Source organism: Taurulus bubalis, assembly GCF_910589615.1.
Source record: "Taurulus bubalis genome assembly, chromosome: 4".
NCBI lineage: Eukaryota > Metazoa > Chordata > Actinopteri > Perciformes > Cottidae > Taurulus > Taurulus bubalis.
The window spans coordinates 8,531,891-8,559,419 of NC_136592.1; the positions used below are offsets into that span (position 1 = coordinate 8,531,891).

Genomic DNA, 27,529 nt, shown 5'->3' on the forward strand with positions numbered 1-27,529 from the left:
AAACTAAAGGTATTCTAATTTTTGTGATTGTTAATGAGTGAAGGGACAAAAAAACAACAACCACAAAGCACGCGACACAGCAGCACATGATATTTCAACAATTTATTCAACAACTTCATAGACATTTCCTTAAGAAGTGTGCTGCTTTATTTGATGTTTCATAAGTGCAGGAACCAAAGCTTTTTACATGCACATGGTCTCGGCACAGATACAGACTCTACGTTTCTCATCTCTCGACTCGTCATTTTCTTAAAAATCACACAGCTTTGAACACAGCAGCTAATGAAGCTGACCAACAACTAGTCCAATGATATACACAATAACCAATTTTCTGTTTTAATTAAAATATAAAGGAAAAAAAAGAGAGAAAAAAATAAGTAAAAACCTACAAAGAAAATAAAGCTGTAAAAATCCGAAACAAATCCTACAAATGGCGCCACGTGGATGAACCAATGAATGCACGAGTCCAAGGATCTGCATGTCACATTGCCCAGCTGCTTTGTATGTGTATGCACATTGGTTAGTTCTTAAATTAATTATTGTAAATACTATGAAAACAAAATGCAAGTTACACACTCAGCAAACAAGAAACATTCCTTTCTTCGACTTATCTGGAGCGCCCACTTGCGGAGGGAAACAAACTTTTTAAATCGGGGGTGACCGAGGAGTAGAGGGCTTCACCTTGAACACTGGATCATCGTCCCACATGGCATTCACAGGGGCAACCGTTTTGTTTTTGATACATCTTAAATACATTATATGACTTCTACCTGAAGCTGCAGGTTAAAGTGTCTAAATCTGTTCCAGGTGCAGTGTAATATGTCTTTGGCTGCCCCAGTGAGAGTTCTTCAGGCAAAGATCAAAAGTGATCCCCGGCACACAATAACATTAATCAACAACTCCAGGTGCTATGAAGCAACATTTTTTTGATCTGCGTCTGAGGAACTAACGAGCCTTTTCAGTCTGACCTACCTCCTTGTTTACTCTGCAACTCGTACATTTTCTCCCCAAGTAGAACGTGGGTCATGTGTGTGCGCGTGTGTCTGTGTGCGTGTGTGAGCGTGTGTGAGAGAGCGACTACTGGTGGGCACACTGTACCCCTGGCCCGTGGTGGCCACCCTCTTCGTCGGAGCTGTCGTTGTAGGCCTCTCTGCGGCTCCCCGACGTCGAGCTCTGGCTGACGTCGTAGTCCTGAAGGTCGACCTCCTCCGTGTCTGCCGTGATGATGGGTGGCTCCGACCGTGAGGGCAGCATGTCCTCCAGCTCCTGCGCATGGAAAACATTCAATATGATGCAGCTGTTTTTATTATTGGTATAAACTCCGCTGCAAAGTCTTACTCAACATTGTGTAGAACGTTTTTGGAATTGACATGTTATTTTTCCCAAAAGGAAAACATACGCAACATGGCTTTAATAACGATTATTATCGTTATCTTTTATGCCACACTCTTTTCTCGATTAAAGGCATAAATGTACAAGTAAGTAAATATCTATCAAAGCTCATTTTTCACTCTCCCAAATACAAAGCTGTAAAGAAAACCAACAGAGGAGCAGACAATCCTGAAGATTAATTTGTTTATGACTTCATTGCTGTAGAGGCAGCGATATCACTCAAATTTAAACTCTTAGTCCGACTCCATAGGTCATGACAAATTAATGTTAAACATCAACAAAGGCAGAATATGAAGCATTAGTTGGAGCTGTTCTCAATGTTTGAATATTCACTGCAATGAACAAAGATGATGACGATAGACATTCAAGTAAAAGGAGCAAGATGTCCTACCACAAGTTTCTCAGGGCTGATCCAGTTGTTGTCTGGGAACTGGACATCGAACTTGATATAAAGATCTCCTTTCTCAAAGGGGTTTCGGTACTGTGGCATGCCCTCTCCTCGCACCACCCGGACTGAGCCTGGAAAAGACGCAGCAAAAAAGGAACAAGGTTTATTCACAAGTTGCTCTTGTGAAATGTCAGATATTCTACAGATTTATTAGTGCAGCTCTCAGTGTTACAACAGATTCCAACACTTCCTAAGCGCACAGTCTGTACAGCAATCAACAGCCTCCAAGAACAAGGCTGCTGTTCGACTGCTAATTTTTGACAGTCTTTCCAGAACTCGCACTGAGAGTGTTGACCTCTCTCTGCCCTCATTTATCAAGTACCGTGTTAGATGTCCTTGACTAAAAAAAAAACGCACCCAAGTCCAACATCCCTTGTGGTATTCAGCTCTCAGCAGGAACACAGTGTGTCATCATTGTTATTCTAAAATGTGCCAAGTAGAATCGAGCAGCCCGTGACTTTGCTGTAGTGATGCGTGGAGACAAAATTCTCCGCACAAACTTTTAGTCAGTACGGCAATAAAATGAGTCTGGAGTGTGCTTTGGTGTGAGGGCGTGTGCCTGGAACACATTCAGAGGTCCTCAGAGCTTTTACCGCAATACCACGTGCACATTTGACTGATGAAATAGTGATAACAATACGAAGTACGAGTGTTTTCACCTGGTTCAATGACTTTGCCAGCAGGGTATTTCACAACAATCTGTCTTTCATCTAAGTGTTTCAGCATAAACTGGAAGCCGCACAGCGCCTCCACCAGCCCGAGCTTGTGGTTCATGAACAGGTCGTTGCCGTCTCGTCTGAAAGTCTGAAAGTAAAGAGGGAGAGATCGTTAAAATTAGAAGTAATGAACTTTTTCATCCCAACATTATGGGTCTTTTGTCAATGCTGTTAAAAAAAAAAAAAACGCGTTGCCTTTACATCGTTAGTTCCAGGACAAAGGAATTGAATAACTGACCAGTGTTCACACAATCCGAGTCAAGCAGAGACAGCATCTGCTGGTGAAAAGCAGCATTGCAAGCAGAACAACAGTGAGTGAAATAAGATTAAGCATCATCGTAACAAAGACACACTAACCACGTGCCGTCTCTCCCCCTGTCCCTTTTCCCACGGAGGTTCTGTCTAATACTGTCCTGAAGCAATTTAAGATAGCGCGCCAACATCGCGGAGGGACTTTTAACACAAAAACGTCGCCGTCCCAGCTGTACCGGTTCACTCCGATGTCAGCTCAGCGACTACCGCCAACAACCCTGTGCCCCTCTTCTGCACCTTTCACACAGAACAACCAGAGACGGAATAACGGCACCTTGAACAAGCGCTATGAAAGGGGCTTTTCCGTCTGTCTCTCGCCAGACAGGTAGCCTTCTCAGGTTCTCACATAATAATTTCCATTTGTTTTTTCCCTTTATGCTACACATCACTTTTAATTATGGTGATAGCTTTACATGGTAATTTGGCTATCCAGCATTGACTTCGGTACAGTTTAACTTTTATTTATTGACGGTTTTGGACGACGGTCTAAAAAGTTACGTTACAGCCTCTTTCCTCAATTCCTGCTCACAAACAGTTGCGTCTCAGGCTCTTATCTTACTCAAGAATCAAGGACAGCCCAGCCACTCATGAGTGGCATTGCCTCTGAAGTATGCTGGTGTGCTAGTTAGCAAGACAGCCCCGACAAAAGCCACACCACTTAAGTTTGAGGTATTAAGACAACTCAGTCAAGTCTCAGTCAAGCTGTTGCTGGTTTGACTAATGTGCTGTCAAATCAAAACACCATCACAAAAAAAATATTTACGAGGTGACGTTTGGACCCCACCAAAGATGATGGGGACGATGACCTCTTCAAGCAGCTAGAAAATAACAAAACAAATGTATGTTGCTGTTAGAAGAAAAAAACGTATTTACTCTCGATTAGTTAGTGTTTCAATGTTATTGTAAGAATCATATGTTCTGTGTATTAATCATATACTGTGTAAAGGCTTGAACTCTACCATGTTAAATCTTACAAATGAACTCTGGCAAACTACTTGATAAACTCATGAAACCGTTTGTCTCCGTTTGTAGAACATGGTGCTCCTTGTTATCATATGACCATGCAAGCCAATCTAAAGACGTCATGGGGGGGATAATCTAAAGAAGTTGAGAGCTTCTGTGATTGTGTGATAATGTATTTAAGAGGTTTCAATTCACTCGTTCGTTGAGCAGTCCAGGATGCGCAATTCACATACCATTTTGTGTAATTCTGTCTCTGCTCCCCTTTGCAAAGAATAAATGTCCTGATCAATGATTTTACCACCAGGTGTCGGTTGAATTTTTCTAACAGATGCATTAAGCGAGCTGGGCTATTTTTGGTTGGCCACTATTCATCATGGCAGGTATCCACTCAAGTTATTCCATGTCCTAAATTTGGTCACGGTACAGCTCACCACTGTCAAGACAATCTGGCTCTTAGCACTCAGGACAGTGGAGAGGTTTAAAGCACCAGCAGCTGGACCCCACCGCAGTGACAAACTGCTCACTGCACGCTGTTACCCGGTCGCAGGAATTGTACAGCGCTTATATTTTCCTGACCTACACGAGGAAAATCCAATTTATAATATAATTGGTTATGCACCCTCCCCACCAAGAGAACCAGTATGCATTTGGGTCATTCAACACATGTAAGACTATGCATGACTTTCTGGACTCAACGCCGTTACACTGACTTTAAAAAGAAAAGATTCAACTAAAAACACACTACATTAACATTCCCTAACACTGCATATAAAGACCCTAGGAAGACGACAATGGACATGTCACCTATCTGCTGTATTGTCAGAGGCTAGCTTATTTAAGTGTACTTGTACATGCTGTGAAAACTCCTGAAGGTTCTCCACCTGCTTCCCAATGTGTAACCATGTTATTCTCCAGGACGAACCCTACCATCCCTCATCAATTTTTATTTCATCAAGAGACAAGTTGTTTGTACTATTATTATAATTTTGCAGTCTGTCACAACAAAATACAATCCTACATTGCACTCAAGTAGAAAAATCTGCAAATTCAGGTTTTTTTTCCTCCACTCTAAAAGGCAGGTCATGCATGCGCTTCTTAAATCGCATTAAGCAGGAATGAGGAATAAAACAATAAAAAAACAAAAAACAAGCTCAATGCATCACAGAGACAAAGCCAAGCTTAAGAACAAGAGTGGTGGACAACAGCTGTCAGAAAGCATGCTGGAACTAAGACATTTGCCATCTCAGTCAACTTCCCGTGTTTGGCTTTTACTGTGAAGCAGCTTTTGAGAATTGCTGAACTTTATTCAATGATTGTAATAAAGGTTTTACACAACTGACTATGCACACGGTCACATTTTGAAATGGGCAGAAAATAATTAGTATAAAAGTATGAAATAAGCAAAACGGTGTCCTAAATGTATTTATTTTATTAAATCCCCCTATGCCAAAGAGTGCATAAGGGAAATGGAGGGCAGGTTAAGATGTGTGGCTACAATATCAGAGACAGGCACTCCTACCTCATTCTCTTTTTCCTGCAGGACAAGGACAATGTCCCCAGGCTCGACGCCAGGTGCCTGGTCAGCCTCCCCTCCGAAGGTAATTTTCTGGCCGTGCTTCATGCCCTTGTCCACGTGAACCTCCAGAATCTTCACCTCTTTCACGACTTTCTTACCCTCGCATTTTTTACAGCGGTCTTTCTCGCTGATAACTTCACCTGGAGTTGGATAAACGAGGGACGTGAGGGACGTGGGCAGGCCAAGCCACAATAATACACACTAAAGGCTTGATATTGCTTTAGATCACTGTGCTCCCCTTACCTTCTCCGTTACAATCGGTACACACAGACTGCATCTGTTGGACCATTCCTGGGGCCAGCTGTCTGATCATGATGCGCATGCCACGCCCCCTACATGTGGTACATTTTTGAACAGCGCCCGTCTTGCCTCCCTGCCTGCACACACAGGTGGATTCATTGTCAGAATAAATGTAACACAGCAACATACTTAATGATCAAGCAGACATCAACAGGAACTATAGCGTCACGTTGGTTATGCAACTTACCCGTTACAAGTGCTACACAGTACATTCTTGCTAAGTTGAAGTTTAGTCGTCTTCCCATTGTAAACATCCTCCAGTGTCACCCTGTAGAAAGAGTGGGATTTTAGATACTGTTAAGTGACCTGAGACAGAAGAGATGATGATGATGTTGCTAGGTAACGGGTACGCTGGCGAGTACTAACGCCGCTCTGTCTGGCACCATTTTTGTTTGTTTAGTTTGTTTTTTTGTACCGTATTATTTATTCATCAGTGTAGTTAAGTTCATTCAACGTACTCTACTTTCTACTGCAACGTTTCGTCCTGGATTTGTTTGCTTACCTGCTTGCATCTGCTCTAGTCTGCTACTGTCTACTTCCTGGACAACTAACTGGCTAACTGACGGTCTCTCGCTAGCTGGTGGTTACCGACAAGCCAGCCGGCTCCCTGCTGATACCATGTCCATGCTACTGCTCTCAGGCGCGTTGCCTGGATGGCCTCTCGACTGTCCTGCTCCGATCACCTGCCTGCTGTGGATTGTCTTGACGTGCCTGTCGCTTCACCTGCGCTTCATGGCTACCGTCTACTCCCTGGACAACTAGCTGGCTGGCCGGTGGTCTCTCGCCCTCCCCGTTCACATCCGTCGGGCTCCCACCATGTCTTCAATCGGGCGGGCCCTCAAGGCCCACCTCTCCAAACTCGCCTTCACCTGCTAGCCCCTGTTCCTTACCCTCCACTACAGGACTCATTCTGCACAGCTTCTCCAGTTTTCTTTTGTGCCGGGGATGTTCTGTTTGTTTGCTCTATTGTCTTTCTTTTTTTTTTTTTTTTCTGTTTGTCTCTGTCCCATGTAAAGCGTCTTTGAGCATTTTGAAAAGCGCTATATAAAATTAATGTATTATTATCTTGTACTGAACACAAAAGAAATTTACACTAAATATAATACATCATTTGCATTTGCTCAAATTGACTACATGAGTGGACAGACTTGGTCTTACTTGAGTGGATGGACCATGTCCTCTCCTCTCCTCCGACCTCCATTCCTTGAGCGACTTCCCTGGCCTCCCATGAATCCAAAAAGTCCACCGCCAAAGATGTGGGAGAAGATGTCGTCCATCCCCGGGCCACCACCACCTCCTTCCCGCAAGCCTTGTTCTCCATAGCGGTCATAAAGTTCCTTCTTTTCAGGGTTGGTCAGCACCTCATAAGCAAAACTGATTTCTTTGAACTGGGTTTTGAGAGAACAGAAAACAAAAAAACATATTTAACAAATTGTAATTTCAACTGAAAGACTTTTATTTCTGACTGATAGTGGACCCTCTTTAGCCGAACATTAACTATACACCAGCAAGATTAGTGCCATGCATGCAGGGGTGCTGTGGCTGAAGTGCCTAACAAGCCACCCAGCAGAAAAGAACCAGACAGAGTATTGACAGCATAGCTAGGGTCTGAACGAGAGAGAACGTGTAACGATGCTTATAAAGTTAGCAGTAACCTTATAGCTGTGAACATCAATGCAGAGTGAGTAACTTCACAGGTTATTTGTCAGTAAATTAATGCTACAACTTCTTGGCTGTACCGGCTGATACCATAGGCTCAATTTAGGTGGACCAGCTGTTCTCCTTTAAGTGACAAAACACTCCTGAGTTTTGCTCAGATTAAAAAAAAAATATATATAATAATAAATAAATAAATATATATATATATATATATATATATATATATATATATATATATATATATATATATATATATATATATATATATACCTTCTTTTAACAGATAGCATTAATCGGTCAAAATTATCATTGCCTGTTAATGGTTAATCATCAACATCTCTTCTGTCAAAGCGGCAGAGCTCTCCCACAGCAAATCAACGAGAGCTCAGGGCGTGGAAAGATTTCCTGTTTATCTTTCACCTCATCTCTGGTGAGAACAAAAGTGACGTCATTCCCATGGAAAGCATGCGTCAGGTTGCAATGTCTTTACACACGGGTCATCCCACACCAAATCACATGCCTGGAATCAGTCACTTCATGAATGATTCAAGTTTTAAATGTAAAGATAGAATACAATAAAGCAATTCAATGGGATGCCAATGCCTACAATCAATAATGTCACTGCAGAGTTGAATCATCATCTCTCTGACATGAACTGCACACTTGTTATCTGGCCATCTCATTGGCACTGGTTGGTATGCGCTGGATAGCACATTCTGTTTAAAAGTGTTTTCCCCGTTACAAATACTGCCTCTAGGCTAGTTCTCTGATGACAACATGTCCTACTGCTAACAATGTGATCCCCTGCTGAGAAAGTTGTACTCTGTCGTATGAGGAATGAAAGACCCTTCATTCTTAATGTGAACAGAATTTCCAAAATGCTACATTATAAGTTAGTAACAGCATTATGTAGAGCTGTGGGAGGTATGTGCATGTTGAAAAACGAATTAGTGACAGAACATAACGCCAGTACTTTAACCTAATTGGAAAAGGATAAAACTAATGGAAATACATTTTTAAGCCACCGTCAGAATACAGAAACTCAGTTATACAAAACCTCTCACTCCAAATAGAATTTAGCTCTCACTCACACTCACACACACACACAAAAAACACACACACACACACACACACACACACACACAAAAGCTTCGGTTCAAACAAGCACCTCCTTGAAACCATTATCATGACTAAAATATCTTAAGTTTGTTCCCATTTTGTTTCACGCCCACTGATAAACACACCTATGATGACCAACTTCAGTCAAAATGGGAAGTCACAAACGTCTTACCTTGTCACCAGCGTTTGGGTTCTTGTCAGGGTGGTATTCCTTTGCCAGTTTCCGGTATGACTAGGAGTACACAAAAGAGGGAGCCTTAATGGAGAACATCATTAACATTGTAGACATGGCTCGTCTACTGGAATCACACAAGGACATAACTCATATGAAGGAACTGTATTGACAGCAATCGCACATGCCTCCCTGACAAAACCAGATGTTCCAGCCGGTAAAACACAGACCAGCGTTTCACTGCGTTGAACATGTAATTACTGTAATGTTTATGTTGCCCAACGGTTTAATTAGTAACTGGCTATCAGTTTCCTCGTATTATGTCAGTTACTCACTACATTATACCGGTAAATGAAATACCACTTTGTCCCAAAAAAAAGGAACTTCAAAATGTCTGACTTTTTAATCCCCGACATGGTGTTAATGTAAACGTGCGCGTGCTAATTAGCATATCTAGCTAACAATAATCTCAAAGTGACAAGCGGAAGAGATTATGCCCTCTCTTCCCACGTCAATGATGTTGAACAAGAGCCTGGTCAAAAATACTAAATTCTCCCATGCAACACCTTCAAGAGGAGATGGGTTAAAAAAGACACGCAATGTGTAACGAGCTAGCTGATGCTAGCGGAGGTTTGAATAAACGTGAACAGTGTAACTTGATGTTGAGCTTTAGCTATATGTAACGTTAGTAGACCGGCTTGAGAGTCAAACACAACCCCCATCCAGGCCCCACTTCAAGTGGTGGTGCCAGTGACAGATTACCCTTATCGACTAACGTCACCCGCGTACAGTTAACTGCGTTACTGTACGACCGAGGTGACGTCCAGTACGTTAACCTTACTCTGATGAGCGATACTCAAATCGGCTAATCGGAAGCAAAAGCTTCTAATAACCATAGTGTCACACTCAGCAGCGTGACACAGACGTGTGTGTTCCCGTAGCCCGCCGGTAGTAGCCATTTGGAGAACAAACTAATGGTAGCTCGTTCCAGAACCTTCGCTAGCTAACCAACATTACAAACGTACGAGCTAGCTTAAAGCTAACGTGAGGTCAATCGCTAACGCCACAACCTAAGTTACCTCAACGCCGCCTTTGAATCATGTCCCCCACGTTAAGTTTCACGTATAAGAGAGTAGCTAGGCTGTGTATCTACGATGGAAAAAAACAACCCTACCGGCTTTCACAGAACCCATAATGGTTCAACGTTATAGCCCCATCGTCACATGAGCACCCAGGCCAGTTAGCATGCGAGCTAACCAGCTAGCTAGCTAGCCGCGCAGAGCAACACATTTCCTGATTGTGGCAATTTGAACATGTCGGACCTCGAAACACAAACGTGACTTCGTAGTTTTGTTCAGCATTTCGCGTGTAACTTACCTTCTTCAGCTCGGTTTCAGTCGCGGACGGAGACACGCCGAGGATGTCGTATAGCTTCGTGTCTACAACAGTCGCCATGGTGTTGCAGTGGATGGACAAAGAGACGGAGCCGGTGGAAAAGGTTTTACTCGCCTCGTGTCTCGGTTTCCGGGAAGTTAGTGTGTACGCTGCTGCCTCCCGGCTGCCGGTGTGATAAATGACGGCTGATTTACCTGCCACTGCAGAAAGTGCAGTTTAAGTCTTTAAAAACAAAACAAAAATCTTCAATAGGCTCAAAATAAGTAATTAAATACATGTTATCCCAATTGATGTTCTTGCTGATCAATACTCTTTTGAAAATGTGTCTCTATAAGGTTTTCAACCGAATTTCACTACTTGAGTCAATGTCACTAAAACATTTGCTTTACAAGGAGAAAAAACGTAAGATCTGCAGAGATAATCCCTTATCATTAACTAACCGAACTAATATGATTGATACAATATATGATTATTAGTTTGTAAAATAAATTCATGGTTTATAGATATCCTCCTGGGAACTGAGGGAAAGTAGTGTCTTCCAAATTCAGATTTTTTTTGTGTGATTTCCTACCTATTTAGAGTTCAAAAAAAAAAAAAACATCTTACAATTTAGACTTCTTGAAAATTATTTTTATTTGTAATTTTACAGCATGTCCACTGTAGTGGACCACAGGACAATTTCCGTGTGAAAAGACAGCCAAATATAGAAGATAAGAAAACTAACACATTATGGCTATATAGTGATATTAAACCAATAATACATTCAACTTAATTATAAAACAAAGTAATTCTTCATCTTTGAATGAATGCTGCTAAATCTTCAAATACTTTGTTGTCAATGTACTTGAATAAGTATTGAATTTGACTCCAGTCTGCAGGTTGTAGAGTCATCTTGACAGTATGGAAGCCCAGGTGTGAATCTATTATGATGGAAAATAACACCATTAAATGAAAGCTAATAACAGGAATAATAATTAAACCTCACACAAATCTATTTGGATTAAATGCAGTCAGGTCGTAGTGCATCAGTGGGATCAAACATCGGCCTACGTGCCGCTCCTGGCCCACAGAGGACGACACCGTCCTGCTCATCCCTATTTGTCTCTGAGTCTGTCTGCTCATCTGAGCCTCCTGTATCTTCTTCTGCTTCTTCCTCACAATACTCAAACTCATCCTCATGACTCATCATCTGAAAGCTCCAAATATGGTTCTCCCTCAACTATCTGGTACAGCATCCTTTATGCTTGAGTTCTGTCTCCGACAACAATGTTGAGTCATTAAATACTTACATTTTGTCCTGGTGTCCACTATAATTGACATTCATAAAATGACTATTATTTAAATAAACAAATAACTGAAATGCTTCAGAACTAAATATATCATTCCTGACATGTTAATAAACAAGAAAATGTATGAATATCATAGTAAAAAAGACAATAAGTCAGCAATATTTGACTTACCCTTTGACTTTCCATAAAATGTGCTGGCTGATCTTACCCATGTGGTATCAATGGAAAGCCCAGGATGTCCTCTTTAGAGTACAGCAGGAGTTGATAGGGTAACTCAAATGAGTAAAAGGAGAGATGCAAAACCAAAGTGTCCACCACAGAGGCCACAAATGAATGGGCTGGGTCTCAGGAGGATTTATTTACAGATACGGTATTACAATTTAAGCAGGTGCAAAATATATATATATTTAGGAGTTTTTTAATAACTTCCAAAAATCCATCTTCCAGTGACTTGATGCTTTGGTGAGATCCTCACACTTAAGGAGGAATATCAAATATATATGAGTAACTGTCTCAGTGGACTTGTTAATAACAAACAACTATGACACTTGAAATCAGCTTGGCAGGAAACATCATCGTTAACCAGCTTCTACCTTCACACCACATAAAGCGTGGTGTGTAGTAACAAGTCCTCTGCCTGCTCGGCCATGGGGAATTTAGCTGAGCGTTGAATGGCTGTGATGCTTCTTTATGGGTTTGTTTTGTGCACATTGGGCCCTACAACAGCTGTTAAGTTTAATATGCCTCAGGTGTGCTCGGTGCACCTGCTTCTGCTAGTGATTATGTGTCGGGAAAATTATGTAAGGCTTTTGTTCTTTATTGTTGCGGGTTTTTTTGTGTTGCTTTATTATGAAATGCAGTGTGATACTTTTGTTTGCGAGATGCTGCATGTATCACTGAATAACAAGAATATGGTAAACGGTTTATTTGCATGTTATCATGACGAGATTAATATTAATGTAATTATGTTACTAACTTTCCAAAAACACTTGGCCACCTCATTATCACACTTATTGCACCCTGTTTCCTCAAAATGACACATTTTTATATATTTTTGATACTCATGAGGTTTTAAGTCTCCAAATTCATATATATTACATTTTAGATTAAGTTCATGAATTCAACCTAGCAATTAGTGACATGTATTAAGTCAAAGTTAAGATATCTTCACTTCTAACTAGTCTAAGGATACGTTTCCTCATCCCCAAAAATCTATATTTTTAAGCAGATGTCCTGACTGGACAAAACTAAGTTTTTAATTATATAATTTGACAAATCGTATGTATAATTCTGACCAATGGGAAAGTATTTAATGTTAAGATATTATGAATTATCTATCTGACTTATTCAAATGCTGTTAATCTTCATATTGTACAGAAAAACAGAGTTTCATGTCCAGACTGGGTTTTCACCAGGAGATAGAAACATGGAGGACGGTTTGTCTGCAGGTGACTGTCATCCCAGCATATTATACTGGTTATTATCATATAGACAACCTTAAGGCCCCTGTAAACAGGCTACTTCCCTTCTGTCTGTGTGTTACCGCCTTACCTTGCTGCTACATCTCCAGCCTCTAGGTGGTGCCATTTTCATCTTTCTTGGTTATAGTGGACAGAAAAGCTCACACGGGGAGGTGAGTAAACTCTCATTTAATTCAACAGAATGAAATTATACAACCAGTGGGTTAAAAATCATAAATGAGTCCCATATAGGCTACATGTTTGTCTCTTCAGGGAAAACAGGTTGTGCTTGTTTTTACACACTCAGTTCATGAGGAAATTGAGAAGTTACATGTTCTCCTGGTCAGGGTGGGGTTTGGGAGTGGGATGGATTCTATTTTGATTCAGTTCAGGTCTCACAACCAAACATTTCCTGTTCCATAAACGATCACTCATAGCCTGAATGTCCATATGCTGTAATGCTCAAAGAGCTGAAATTGACTTTTTGTTCTCTGTTTCTTACCAAAATAAGACTAAGTCTCTTCATGTGTTCTTCCTGAGGAGAGACTGAACGGAGCGGACCCTCTGTGTATGTGTGAGGTAACCATGAAAATTACAGAATTATTATAGTAATATCACATCTTTAACGTCTGCATCATTATATTTCTGATCGACAACAGAAACTTCATCCTCATCATCAAATCTTCATGAAATCATCTGAGCAAAAACATTAAAGAAGCCAAGCGTCATCATGAGGCTGGATATATACTGGTTTTAACAGTACATTACACTGACAAAAATAAAGACTCAAATTATTAGAAGACGCACTTTATATCATACATCTGTGCATGTCGGGTGAATAAATGTAGAAAGTCAGTCCAGGGCGTCTCTTTCTCTGTCCTTGTGTCTGAGTGGTGACCTGGTCTTTTGAGGCTCCCAAACAGAGAGAAGTCTGGGTCTGCATGCGAGAACCCTCTTCCTCTATATGTCTCATGAAAAGGAGAGATTAAATGAGTGTAAGACTGGAGGAGAGACAAGATCTCTCCGCCCTCCATCGTTCAGTCTCCTGAAGAATAGAACCAAACAGTCTTGTTTTATCCCCTTTTTGATCCTAGGTTCGTATCTGCCAATTTTTCAAAGTATCAGACCAGACTTTGAGTCTGTACTCAATACTTTAAATACTGCTTTGAAAGCAAAGGCAGAAGAGGGAAGAGGAGTGATCCATTTAAGATTATTGTGACTCTCCCATCTACTCTTCTCCCGTCTCTTCTTTGCATGAGTGAAATATGAGCTCTCTCTGCGTTCCCTTTCTCCGCTACCATCTAGAAGTCCATGGACATGGAGCGCTGCTGTGGGTCGACTATGGTGGTACTGTTGCGAGCGCTGTTGCCACGGACACTGAGGGTTCCGCAGGCTCCTCCCATCCCGCCGCCGATCCCTCCAGCGATGCCACTGGGCCCCGCCATGCCCACTCCTCCCGCCATACCCATTCCCCCCGCCATCGCCACTCCTCCCGTTATTCCCACCACACCTCCGATCCCTCCTCCTGCAATCCCCGATGCTCCTCCTCCCATCGCTCCACCCATGGCTCCTCCTCCCACCCCTCCTCCACCACGGCCATAGATTTCACACGGGAGCTCCTCTGTGACGCGGTCTTCGATGACCTGCTGATCGCAGTCGTGAGTCTGTGAGTGCTGCTTGTAGCCGTAGCAGCTCTTCTTGTAGCTGGAGGTGGAGTTGAAAGTCTTCATGGGCGGCGGCTTGGAGAAGTCGTTGTGGTAGGACAGCTCCATGGAGCTCAGGGTGGTGCGGCTGTGCTTCATACTGCCGCTGCCTGTAGCCACCGAGGCCTGCGAGCCGCAGTGGTGCTCGTGGACACAGCGGGACATGGTGGAGGAGCGCCGCAGCTTGTGGAAGCTGTCCAGCTCCTCAGACAGGTCAGCTAAATCGGACGATATCTCCTTGTCACGTAGAGAGAAGAGCTCGTAGTGGGGCGGGTCGAAGACCTCCTGGAAGCCCGCCTTGTTGAAAACACCGGGCCGGCGAGCTACAACCTTGAAAGGAAAAAGATCCATTCAGACAGTTCAATTTGAGTGATTAGCATGCCCCTAGTTCTCGTCACAAACACTTTGTCAAACCGGTTGGCGTCCCTTTCTAATGCACAGTCGCAGTAAACATGTGGGCAACGTTGTGAATTCCAACCAAAACACTGGCTTGCACACAATAATTGTTTGCACATTATTGACACCCATCTAAAACACTAGCTGCTCAGTGTCAAAAAGTTATAGGCCCTTTTTAGAGTCACCATTTTGCACAACATTCAGCAGTCATACAGAGAAATCTACTTTCTCAATAGAGTCTCAATAGATCAGCAATAAATATGTTTTATTTCACAGACTTCTGGTTAACAGCAAGTGGTTAAACCAAAAAATTCAATCCCCTTAAAACTCATCATCTCCTATGATATACTGCATACATTTCTGATAAGGTGTGTGATGGTGTAAAATCTCTGGGTGGATTTTGTCTTTCTTCCCCGTCTCCAGAGCTACGTGAGACCCCACCTCGTCTAGAACCCCACCCTCGCTTTCAACTATGTGTCTCTTCCTTCCTGCTCAACAAAAAGTCAACCACAAAGGATGAGCTACCTTCTTTCTTGGCTGCTTCATCTGGACCAGGATAGAGATGATAAGAAGAACCAGAACTATGCCTGAGGAGACGCCAATGACGGTGCCGTGGGTCTTGGTGATCTGATGAAAAAGCCCATTAGATCGCTTCTCTGGTGTGGGAAGGGGGGAGGAGAAGAGAGAAAAGACAAATAAAGACACATACATAGGAGAAAAAGAAAACAAATATATGTAAAGAATAAATCCTAATTAACCATAGTAACCTCAATTATTAAAAGTTGACAGAAAGAAGTTTATCACCTTTGCAGTGGTTTTCGTCCCATGGGTAGACACAGTTCTGAACTCCATTGCACACCAGGGAGTTGTTTATGCACATGTTGCTGTGGCAGAAGAATGAATTGCCTGAACAGGGGGCTGCAGGCAAAAGATACATAGAGATAATGTAATACAGGCAAAAACAACAGGAAAACTGCTGTCTAACGGTACTGTGAAAAGGACTGGAAGCTATTTTGACGATAATAACAATAAAAACAAAAAAACAACAATAAAAGATTGAAAAATTGTCTGTACAAATCGGTTGAAGCATGTAATACAAAACAAGAGGTCTCATAAAAGCCAGTTCATACGAGGCCATACATCATCATTTCCTGCAGACATAACATCAGGGGGCAATGAGGGGAGGAGATGGCACCTTCACTGCACTGCAGCCTTCATATTGAGGGAGTTTGAGAGACAGGAGAGGGAGGGGAGATGAGTTTCAAAACTGTGAGTAGGCAGAGAGGAGGAATATTGAAAAGAGGAGAAGATGAAGAGAAAGGCAGGTGGTGGTAAAAAATGGCTTCCTGTGGTGTAAGTGGTCAGGCAAGTGCTGTGAGACATCCCACATTAAAGTGACTGTTGGTGTGTGAAGGCTGCGATGGCAGAGACAGAGATGACTGGTAATTGATGCTGGCTGCTGGGCTCCAGAGATCGATGCACTGCCAGTCAGAAGGAAGAGCTGCAAGGCTCAGGGAAGATGCAGATGTCTGGGTTTTGGCAGAGACAATGTGGGGCTGGATTGGGGCTAGAAATGGGTAATGTGGAAGTCGCTTGAAAAGCTGTGGCATAATATTTCTTATGTGTTGTTTTTTACCCCCCATCAGACTTAAGGACGTGTGTAGCAGGGGGGCAGAGAGTTCTCTATGGATTATTAACACAGTGTTGTTTTTCTGCTTTGATATATTGAGGGAAAAACAAGAATCGAAACACAGATCTCCCAAATAGCAGGTGAACATGTATTACAACTATCAACTGAGCCGTCGGCCATGTTTATTAGTTGGAAGAGAACCTTCATTAACCTTGAATACAAAGCTATATTAGTCCTGGAGGTGATATCCAAGATAGACTGGTATGATGCATATCTGAAGTCCAATACTTTAGTAGGTCAAAAAGACAAAATCTACCTAAAACTATCCCCTGATTACACAGAGAGCTGCGTGTTTTTGATGTACTCTGTAGAATCACCTTTTCACAATGTGGAACTAAAACAGCATTTTATGATCAAATCATTTTTCCCAAGTGTTGACAACAAGAAGAAAATGCCACCTTGAGACATACGACCTAAAACTAGAGTCTTTTTTTTCTTTCACCCTTTTTTACATCTCTTTAATGGAGTCCAGCCAATTTGACTTATATGGCTCAAAATCCTAAATCCCAAATTAAAAAAACTACACCCCAAAAACTCTCAGAGAGAGCAACAGAAGAAGGATCCCTCTCCCAGGACCAACACACACAGTAAATACTGTGTGTAAGAGTAGATCGAAAAAACTTGAAAAATCTGAATGACAATATTAAATTGATAAATTGCAAACATACGTGAAGAACATAGATTCAGGACATGGCGCCAATACAGGCAGAATCTGAGCCACACAACCTCCACGTTACCAAAGACAGACTGATTGATCAGTGTCAAACAAGCACGTCATCTCAACCCATCTCCTGTGGCTTGTTCACTCCTTCAAACTGTCCTCAAACAGCCCCTCGGACTAAAATATTGGTCTGGACCACAGCTGAAACAGACTGTGGTCCGCTCCACCGGCTTCACTCACCTCTCCAAGGTGCACTGTGATGAGGGCTCTGAGCCTCCACGACTCCTCTGCCTCAAGGTTAAATAATTTTGACAAGGGACATGTATATATGTGTGGAAGGGTGTATATAATATAGTGTGTGTGTTGTGACGGAGCATCCAATCCATCTATCTCCCAGTGAGCGTGTAGATGGGGTCGCTCCCCTGACACTGGGATCACTTCCAAATCCGTCAACGTGTCCCGCCTTCAAAGTGTAGCGTCTCACAGGGTGTCAACAACGCTTCACTCACTCACCCCTACCCTCCTTCTATACACACATATATATACACACACACACACACACACACACACACACACACACACACACACACACACACACACACACACAAGCAGAAAACTCAAATCTGCATATGTGGGTGTGAGTAAGTATTCAGTGAAGTCTTAATATGTCTGCTTTACAAGTCAGAGGGGGCTCTGTCAGAACATTATAGCACATTAAGGATGATGGAGTGCAGAAGGCAAAACTCATCTTGTTCTCCGAGTGACAAAGATTAATGGTTCCCTCTGACCTGCAAGTCAACTTTCAACCAGTCGCTGACTCTGACCAAATAAAGTTTGGGAAGTTTGGGAAGAGACTTCAGACTTCCCGGAGATGAACTGTGTGATCAGAATTAACGAGGATCCAAATGGTCTTAAGGACTCTCAGAGTGAAAACCCAACCCCTGCTGAATATAGAAGGCCATTAAATTCTGACTGCAATGGTTATGGGTTTGCTGATGAAAACAACATTAGCATTCGCCCAGGGTTTAGGAAGTGTGCAGGAGAATGTGACAATTAATATCTCAGACTATTCAGGCATTTAATGAAAATATTACGGTGCGCTAACAGAAAAACAGTTTCCTGCATAGCAATTCCTTTGCTACTTTATGTGAAACCTTTCACAGCATCTGTTAGAAAGTTTCTTGTCCTTCAAAAATGATGACGCTTAATGTATAATTACTTCTAGTAGATCCATTAACCCTACTCAGCTTTTCTTTTCACATAAAATACATAAATTCCTATTTTTCTGTGGTAAGTGGCCTTTAATAGGCACAGTATCATACTGCGACATGCATATAATAAATGATTTGATGCTTTCAGTAATTTAAAAATGCTGGAGTAAATAATTGGTTTTCTCATATCTCTGCTCTAAACATGGCCCAGTGTAATTAGCTTTCCATGCTGAAATGACACTTGACACACCGTGTAGGCTGGTGACTACTGACGCAGACAGAATGCAGGACCTCATAAATCAACTGTTCTTGTGTCCGTTTTCTATGTGTGGGTGGTAGTAAAGTGACGCCGTGCTTTTGGTCCATTACAGAGTTACACAGTCACAAGGGAAAAAGGAAACAGCTTTGTCTAGTAGGGATCTCCATTCTTCTAAACACAATTCAGACTAAACCCGAACAAGGACATGGAATCGAATCTACCTCTTATCACTAGATGCAGCGTCTTGTTTGGTCGCAATGTCATATTTTAAAAAAGATAGAAGCCAAACAGATAAACAAGTTCAAAATCAATCAGTTTCACACCAAAGAGGCCCTCTTCCTGTTGTTGTTGTTGTTGTTGTTGTTGTTGTTGTTGTGTTAAATTAAGAAAGAGCTACAGCGAGCCACAAACAGAAACAATGAAGTGCTAAGCAATAGCATAGTACATACAATTAATGAAAATGAAGGCAAGATGTAAGAATGACACAATTCAACAGATGTGATGGAACAAGATGGAAAAACAGGATCAAGGCGGAGGTCTGTGGTCAAGAAGACGGGTACTCACGGTCAACAAATGAGGTGAAGAGCATGCGGAATCGGCTCAGGCGGCTCTTCTCATCCGCCCACATTCGCACGACTCCCACGCCGTTATCCAGCATCACATCATTGGCCACGGTGCTACAGAACTTGGCCTTGAGGTTCTCGATGGCGCTGCTGCCGTCGTACACGGCCACAAAGTTCTTCTTGCACTCATTAGAGTGTTCCATCTGGTACTCCATGAAGCGCAGGTAGATCTGCAGATAGACAGGAGATGCCGATCAATGTGGAGGCAAAGGAACTCCAGACCTCCACAGTAACCCTTGCCTGTTCGCTGTCTAACCATAGCCAGTCGCAAATACATGGAAAATATCACATTAAATCAGGAAAACAAATGTGGTTAAAAAAACGCCCAGACACAGATAATGAAGAGAATAGAAAAGATCAAAGCAGAATGCTGTGATAGACTGGAGACCAGAGCATGCTGGGATATAAACAGGATAAACAGTTTAGAAGATGCATTTATGGACAATAGGATCAAATCAAGTAATTCTAATCCAAATTGTGATGCAAGCACACATCATTCATCCACTTATAACTTGCTACTTAGAAAAGTCAGTCTTTGACATCCCACATCCGCTCTCTTCTCTGAGATGTGACTCAATTTAGAGAATGCCACTGGGGCTGAAGGCGAGAGAGCTGAATCTACACCTCTTCCCAACATGAAAGAGTCTGGCCTCAGACCGCAAAACTAGTTTTGTGCTCGGGCCGCCCTTACAAAGTTAGAATTACCCTCTCGTGTGATATTCTACTCACTTAAGATTTGACGGAAATATCACACAATTGACCAAAGTAGACCGGTGTGTCCTCCTTCCTCACAGGTGGAACTAAGAATAGTAGCGATAAGCCTTTCCAGTTAGCGAGCATGTTCAATAGGAGTTTTGGGGAAATTTGAGATACAACTTAAATAAAATAATAATAATAATAAATTAAATAGACCTTTTTAACTGTAGACATTATTTTGTCAGAGCAGGAAAAGCACAGCTGTTGCTAATGGCATTAATGATGGCTCTGTTCTATTGTGACTCAGTAAGTCACGAGTGTGACAGCGAGACAGCATGCACAATAAATAACAAGACCCTGAAACCGACGCAGCCAAATGGAATTCAGCCATTGTTATTTTTGATTTACACCTGTGCTTTTCCTACCGAGGCATGTTCAACTGTCTTTGTTCGTCGGGCCAACTACAGAGCCTGTGGTTTGCACCTGCCTGCCGTTAAGTTATCCTAAACACAAAGTAGTGTTACATTTCAACCTGCAAAGTAATTACAAAATAATGTCTCTAAACTGTTTGAATAGGTCAGCAGTATTTACACGATCAGATCTCGGCCACAGGGGGACAAAAAACTTGGATGAAACTTCAGCACATTGAGCACACAGGCTCCTGTAACCGTGCAGCAGTTAAGGAGCTGCTCTTATGCTGCTGCTGAGTGTGCTGCTCTGCTCCTTCTGCTTCGTCGAGCTAATGTATCTCGCTAGGCAACTCGGTGCTGCTGCTAATTTCAGATCCTCTTCACTGCTGTCTCACACTGCACACGCAGCATCAGTGAAATGACTGTGGAGACTAATCTGTGTGTGTGTGCGCGTCTGTGTGTGAGAAAGAGAAGTCAGGTAGAGCATTTGTGTGTCAATCATGCGTGAACGTTTGCGTAGAGAAAAAAAATGCGTAGAGGTAATTGCTTACAGTACTTCATGGGACAGTATATGATGTACTTGTGACTGTATGTATCTGCTGTTAGATGTGCATAAATTTGCGTGTGCAGATGGGACAGTATATTGTTAGTAGTTATATTGAGTGAGTAGTATAGGAGGAGAGTGCTGATGACTCATTGAGTCATAAGGCAGAGCAGCAGTGAATCAAAGCTAGGCAGGTTATGGTTGTAATTTCAAAATGGGTGTCAGATACCGACTCATAAATATCAGAACGTATGGGAACACACAACTGGGCTTTCGCTCTTGGCTTGAAAATGTACTTGTGATTTTCTCAATACAATCTGCCTGCATTGCTTTTTCCCATGCTGCCACTGTGGATTTGCACTGCTTATACCCATTATGCATTCAATTACAATTACAATACAGACATGACCACTGGGAGGCTTTCTTCTCAGTGACTGGAGAACACAACTACATTCTTTACTACATTTTTTGTAACAATAAGAATATGAATTCTCTATTGAAACATGCGCTGACAAACTGAAAAGGAATGATGATGTTAACATGAGGAACATTGTCAAGGTGAAGTGCTGGAGCAACTTTACTAACAAATAGCTTGTACACAGAGGGATTCTGAGCTTTAGAGCATCTCCCCAATTTAATTTAACTGCAAGACTTCATGGCTCATTTCTAAATGATTTCTCATCAGATTTCTTATTTCGTAGGACTATTCATATCTGGGATGGACTGCATGTGCGAGATGATATGTTGTTTCACTTGCAATGTGGCCCAGCTTAGAGTGGAACAAAAAGCAACTCCATGCAGTTTTTCCCAATTTATACTGATTACAATAATAATAAAAACATCAGCAATTTGTCCGAAATATTCAGCCTTCGAATGCACTCAGAGGGATGTCCAACAACACATTTCAGGATCTACAAAGCTAGTGAAATGGTAGAAAATAACTGAGAGCAAAGTTGTTGATGATTCAGATGTCCTCTAATGTTGTTCAGTCTTTCAGTGGAGCAAACAAATATCCCTCAAAGATGAGATGAATAAAAGTCCTTGAATACTGAAATATATCGTGAGTTCTCAGTGTCTTTTAATATTTTATATCATAACTACTTTGAGTATGTAAAGGCGTGTATTTGTAGCTATTTTGTACTCTGAATGTAAGCCATCCAAACAGAGGCATAGACCAGACTGTGTACCGGAGCCATTTCAAAATAGAGAATTCTCAAAGTATAAGACATGGTTTAAAGCAGGGGTGTCAAACTCATTTTCACTTGGGGCCACATCAGCATCATGGTCGCCCTCAAAGGGCCGGTTGTAACTGTAACACTGTATAAATGTAACTACGACCGAACATATTGTTAAATAACTATCTTTGTATTTGATTCTTGTTTATTCAAGTGTAAAACTATTGTACATGGATTTATATAAATGTGAAAATATATGTAAGCAAATGTTTCTGTTCCTATGACATACATCCATTTAATGTAGGGTTAAGAAACCCACATTACTCTATTAAAGATCAAACTTAAAACAGAAGACAATAACAAAGACAAACGTTATTATATTAACTTTGTTCAAAGCTTTTTTGTCACAGTTGAGAAGGACATAACTCTGGTCAAACAAATAATTGTGAGGAAATAAGAACATGCATGTGGTCTGGGCCAGTGGTTCAACTGGTCTGGCTGCTGACCCACCATCAACCTGAATGACACGCTGAGAAAGTACACAATATCACAGTATGCCAACACAAAAAAAGCTAGTTAGAAATATTCCCCTTTACACTCAATTCAAAACCAAATGAGGTGCATTTTAAGGACACAAGGTAATACAACACACATAATAATGTTATAATTCAGCAGTCCTTTAAAGGGTAGGATAGAAGCAACACATGCCATATTTTCTAATGACTAATATGGTCATTTGTACTGACCTTGGACTGAGGAGGAGCCCTGATGGTCCAGATACAGTCCAGAGCATCACCAGCCTTCACTTTCTCTTCCTCCTCCACCTGACTGGAGCGAATAATCCCATCCGATCCACCGATTTCAAACTGACAGTCTGTACAGAGACAGAAGAAATGTGGAGGAGAGAAGAAAAAAGGGGAAGAAAGAAAGAGAAAGGTAAAGGAAGGTGAGAAAGAGGTCACACAGAGGTACATAAGAGAAGTAAGACAGAAAAAAGAGAGGAGAAAGAGCAGAGGATAAAGAGGAAAAAGGAGTAAGATGAAAAGAGGAGCATGACAAACAGACAGAAGACGGATTTTATTTAAAGAAGTAAAGGATTTAAGGTGGAATTGAAGGGAGCACAGCGGATTAGGACAAAGGACAAGAAGAGGACAGAGGGAAAAAGGTCGAACCGGGAGGGAAGATCAGGATGAAAGAGGTGTGTGTTCCTTCATGTATTTAAATATGTGCATGCATGTGTATGTACATCACCTCACTTCATGTACAATCGTGTGCTTATCAAGGTACATTTGCACGTTCAGCATTCACGGCAGAGATCGCCTCCAGTAAGCTTCTGAGCTAAGAGGAGCTCTTCAAAAAGGATCGAACACAAATCAGCGAAATACTGAAGAGCTTACCTGGGATGGGATTTAGCAGTCCGCCCACGTGCAGATGGAAATCAGGGTCTAAAATGATAAGATTCGGGAGGCACATTACTTGCAATCCACACAGCAGAAATGGATAAGCAGAGAACACAAGATAAGATCCCATTAAGCCAGGCCAGATGAAGCAGAGAGGGGTTTCTTTGAAGCTAATATCTGCTGCCTGATAGAGGACACTGATTTCTAGACATATTGGGTGTAGATTCAGGAGGTTCTGATAAAAAGAAAGGAAGGCTATGATATCGTTGGGATGGGTGGATTCTCTGCTATATTTTGGGGGCGAATCCCGCTATTTACATATCTAACCCAAAACCTTTGATGCATACAGAAATCAATTTAAAGAATGTGATATTGCAATGTGAAATTACAGGTCATTAACTGCCAATATACAATGTGGGTGTCCCTACCTGCAATGAAGGTGTACTTTATGCGGAAGCCCAGTCCTTCCAGCTCCTCGTCGCTGGTGAACTTGATCCACATGAAGCGCCCCGTCGATGTAACCAGGCCCGGGTTCTTTCCCCCACAGAAGCGATCGATGAGCGGCGAGAACCCAAAAGGCCCATCGCGGATTTCGATGTGATCGAAGCGGCACTCGAATGATGGCTCGATGTAGTAATTCTTATCAAAAGCTAGCTGAATCCTTTGTCTAGGAAGAGCTTTGGACGAACAACGGAGTGGGGAGAGAAAGGAAACAAAGGGGCTAAATCCACGACAGGAATAAAATTAAATCTTGCTTTTGCAGGACAAAGGAAAATCTGGATGGTATTTGAATGCATAAAGTAGAGGCAAATATGAGTTAATCTGGATTTTAAAGTTGAACACTCAGGCTGTTACTTCTAACCTTCTAACCCCTCAGCTGACTGTGTGGAAAGAAACTTTTTAGAAGCTGGCTAAGACTTAGGCAAAGGGTATTATAGGAAAGTAAAGCCCCCTTTCAAACAAGGATTCATAATATTGCTGATCTTATCCATCTGTTCAAATTATGGCTTTTTGTCATTCAGAGATAGCTGACAAAAAAAACACAATTATCAAGAAATATTTGCCAGCTGGAGCATGAGAGGAAGCATGCACCGCTCAAGAACAGCACCGAGTTAAAAGGTATCAATATAATGGAAGGATAGTTTTATTTTGTCCTCTCACAGGTTGCATCACTGGTGAATATTAAAACATGTCTTGCCATTGCAGTGATTAATGACCACTGTGACCACAGGGGACACTCGCCCCACTTACATGTGCTTCACAATGTCAGCATGTTGGATGAACCTGCTCTGCCTTAACGTCCAAGTAAGATTCAGCCTCGATTCAGCCCAACAAACCATCAGATTAACATAGATGTTTGACTTAATTAAATCACCATAACGTCGTTTAGACCTTAGTTTGTGCTTTCCAATTGTGGTTGACAGCATTATAAGTACATCTCTGCATCTATGAGCTTTGCATGCATAACGCATGAGAGAGCAGAACAAGATAAACACTCTAATTTACTTTACATTGAACATAAACACTATGGTACATATACACATATGCATCGGCAGTTGCACGCACAGTGCACACAAGTATATGCACACACGTGTACACACACATACACAAACAGGGACACTGTCTGACATGTCAGCACTGTTATCTCTGAGTGAGTGCATCCAGAACATTGCAACCACAGCAGGAACTGCAGTTCACCTGTCATGCAAATCCACAGTATGTCTATACACTGCATGGCCCGGGCTCTTTAATAAAATCTATCCCACACACAGAGGATGTATTTAACAAGGGTAGTTCATGGGCGAATACTACTAAATAAAGATGCTGAGGGTGGGGCTTTGAATCATCTCTGGCATGGAGAAGCCGAGCATGCCCCGTCATAGAGGGGGGAAAAGAGGGCAGTACATGTGTACGGTACAGTGTGCGACTGGATTTGTGTCTCTGTTCTTGTCTTTGAATTTGAGCCAGAATGTTCTCCCTATCTGCTTGAGCGAGCAGCTTGTACGTCTGCACTTCCTGCTATCAGTGTGTTCATTCCCTGGTGCGCGGAGTCTTATTCTCTCGCTCATTCCTATCTCCCAACCACCCACACACACAAACACCCCCACTCACACACACCCACACATACCCACACCCACACCCACACACACCCACACCCACACACACACACACACACTTAATACCGAAAGAGCAGAAGCTTCAATCACTCAATCTATTGAGCTGATGAACCGGCGGACATGACATAATCAATGAGTCTCACTAACCACTAATTATGATGACAAAGCTATGTGATTATTACTTGTGCCAAACGTGAGCCTCTCTCTGTCTTTGAGAGGCAGAAGAAAAGGCTGAATACTGGCGCTCGGATAGGGGCCATTTAGACTAAATAATGGCAAATGAAAGGTTCTGTCTGTCGCCTTGCAGACCCACTGCGATGTACTCCTGCACACACCAGTGGGCCGTCTGGCATGGAGTCACTGCTTATTCATCAGCAACAAGGTCTGAGCTTGATTTGTCCACAGGGGGAGCCCTTGAGCCATGTGTGAAATCTCTCCTCCACCACCGCAAGCCAGTACCACACACGTTTCATGAATGGCTGTACTTTTAACTTCATGGACCGTTCATCAATTTAGTGCAAAAAGCAATCACGCAATATCCCAGACCTTATCTCCTATAGCTGCTAACGACGCCACTTGCATTATGTGCCCCGTGCGGCATGCCACACAGATTACTGATGGATGTGGTATTTCTGGTAAACACTAAAGCCTCGACAAGGACACCGGCAATTCAGCTACATGCAACCGAAGCTCAGCTTTGTATAGCAGATGTTCACCTGTTTTAGGTTTCATTCAATAGCGGAGTCTTCTGGCAAACGCTGCCTATAGAAATGAACAGCACTACACTGATTAGGCCAAAAGTCAGGGGCTACCCACAATGCGCTACTCTCCATCATTTTCAAATGGTTATATCTGTGGGGTGAAACAAACTCAGGATGGCTCATTCGAAAAAATGTCAAGCTGATTGCCCGCCAGCAAAGGAACAGAAAATCAGATAGGGGCGAGGTTATATAAAACAATGTCAGTCAGACTAATGACATTCACTGAAGGAGGCAATATGCTGAAAGACGGGAAACTGTGTCAGCTGTTCTGGCGACAACAGCTACGGAGCAGAAGATGAAGTGCTCAAATGAAAAAAAAGGAGCCTGCTTTACCTTCCAGGATATAAACACACTCCTTGTTGGGCGGGTAGGTGTTGGGGTAGTTTGGCGACGTGAACACCCCCCCATTGATGTTGCGGACCCACGTGCCACAGTCGTTCTGGTTGGGGCTCTGGCCGCCATGATCGCTTGGGGAGTCTTGAAGCAGAAAGGCAGAGAACAGACGGACAGATGGGTTATTGAGTCAGGGGATCAATGAGGGAACGATTTGAAAGCAGGGAGAGTGAAGGGAGGGTTGGCGGGCGCGAGAAAAAAAAGCTCACAAAAAAAAGCCGGCAGGGAATAAAGAGGGAGAAATGGCAGGACAGAATTAAGTCCTGATTCAAGGAGAGATAATGCCCCCTATTCGGGTGAGACAACATTAATGGAACAGAGGAGCATTTGAGCTGTGGCTTACCTTTAGTTCTCTGTGCCAGAGCGAAACCCTCTTCTATTAGAAAGAAGAGTATCCACGCTGCAAAACGGAGATATAACACATTAGTCACAGGTGACATAACACTGCATCTATCCCCGTCTTCAGAAACGAGAACATGTGAATCCATTCAACAGCCGCAGAATAAGTACGTGTGTGATCGGCTGCAATATTGATTTTACCTGGCATTGACGAATACCAAGATAAATATAGAGCTGTACTATTTTCAAGTGGATCTCTGGTGGAATTTGTACATTTTAAAAATGCAGTGCAGAGTAAGAGCGAGGAGAACTGTGAGGGAAAACATAAAGTATAGGTGCATTCATGGTAA

At 42.3% G+C, this 27,529-nt stretch overlaps 2 protein-coding genes across 2 annotated transcripts; both read right to left on the reverse strand.

Moving 5' to 3' along the window:
* Window positions 1-87: 87 nt before the first annotated feature.
* dnaja2a (DnaJ heat shock protein family (Hsp40) member A2a) lies at window positions 88-10,171 on the reverse strand. The gene is made up of 9 exons (XM_079217051.1): window positions 10,035-10,171; window positions 8,658-8,717; window positions 6,866-7,095; window positions 5,895-5,975; window positions 5,651-5,784; window positions 5,351-5,547; window positions 2,500-2,644; window positions 1,784-1,911; window positions 88-1,266 (listed from the first exon to the last, which is right to left on the reverse strand). Exons 1-9 carry the CDS (start codon window positions 10,110-10,112, stop codon window positions 1,078-1,080), a joined length of 1,242 nt encoding a protein of 413 aa, XP_079073177.1. The 5' UTR covers window positions 10,113-10,171; the 3' UTR covers window positions 88-1,077.
* A 3,931-nt stretch (window positions 10,172-14,102) lies between these two features.
* neto2a (neuropilin (NRP) and tolloid (TLL)-like 2a) lies at window positions 14,103-27,387 on the reverse strand (the record flags this gene model as incomplete). The annotated part of the gene is made up of 10 exons (XM_079217499.1): window positions 14,103-14,834; window positions 15,426-15,556; window positions 15,705-15,818; window positions 19,286-19,514; window positions 22,916-23,043; window positions 23,567-23,614; window positions 23,998-24,246; window positions 26,781-26,924; window positions 27,184-27,240; window positions 27,381-27,387. The coding sequence occupies 10 exons, from the start codon at window positions 27,385-27,387 to the stop codon at window positions 14,103-14,105; spliced, it is 1,839 nt and encodes a 612-aa protein (XP_079073625.1).
* Between the last annotated feature and the right edge of the window lie 142 nt (window positions 27,388-27,529).

What these genes read in the sequence shown, in the direction of transcription:
- dnaja2a (XM_079217051.1), bottom strand. Translation starts at nt 10,112, where the DNA reads ATGGCGACTGTTGTAGACACGAAGCTATACGACATCCTCGGCGTGTCT. An exon ending in GACATGGTCCATCCACTCAA is followed by an intron (nt 5,976 to 6,865) that starts GTAAGACCAAGT and finishes CTCTTTCTACAG; the next exon opens with GGTGACACTGGAGGATGTTT. An exon ending in TCAGCCCTGAGAAACTTGTG is followed by an intron (nt 1,267 to 1,783) that starts GTAGGACATCTT and finishes TTCCATGCGCAG; the next exon opens with GAGCTGGAGGACATGCTGCC.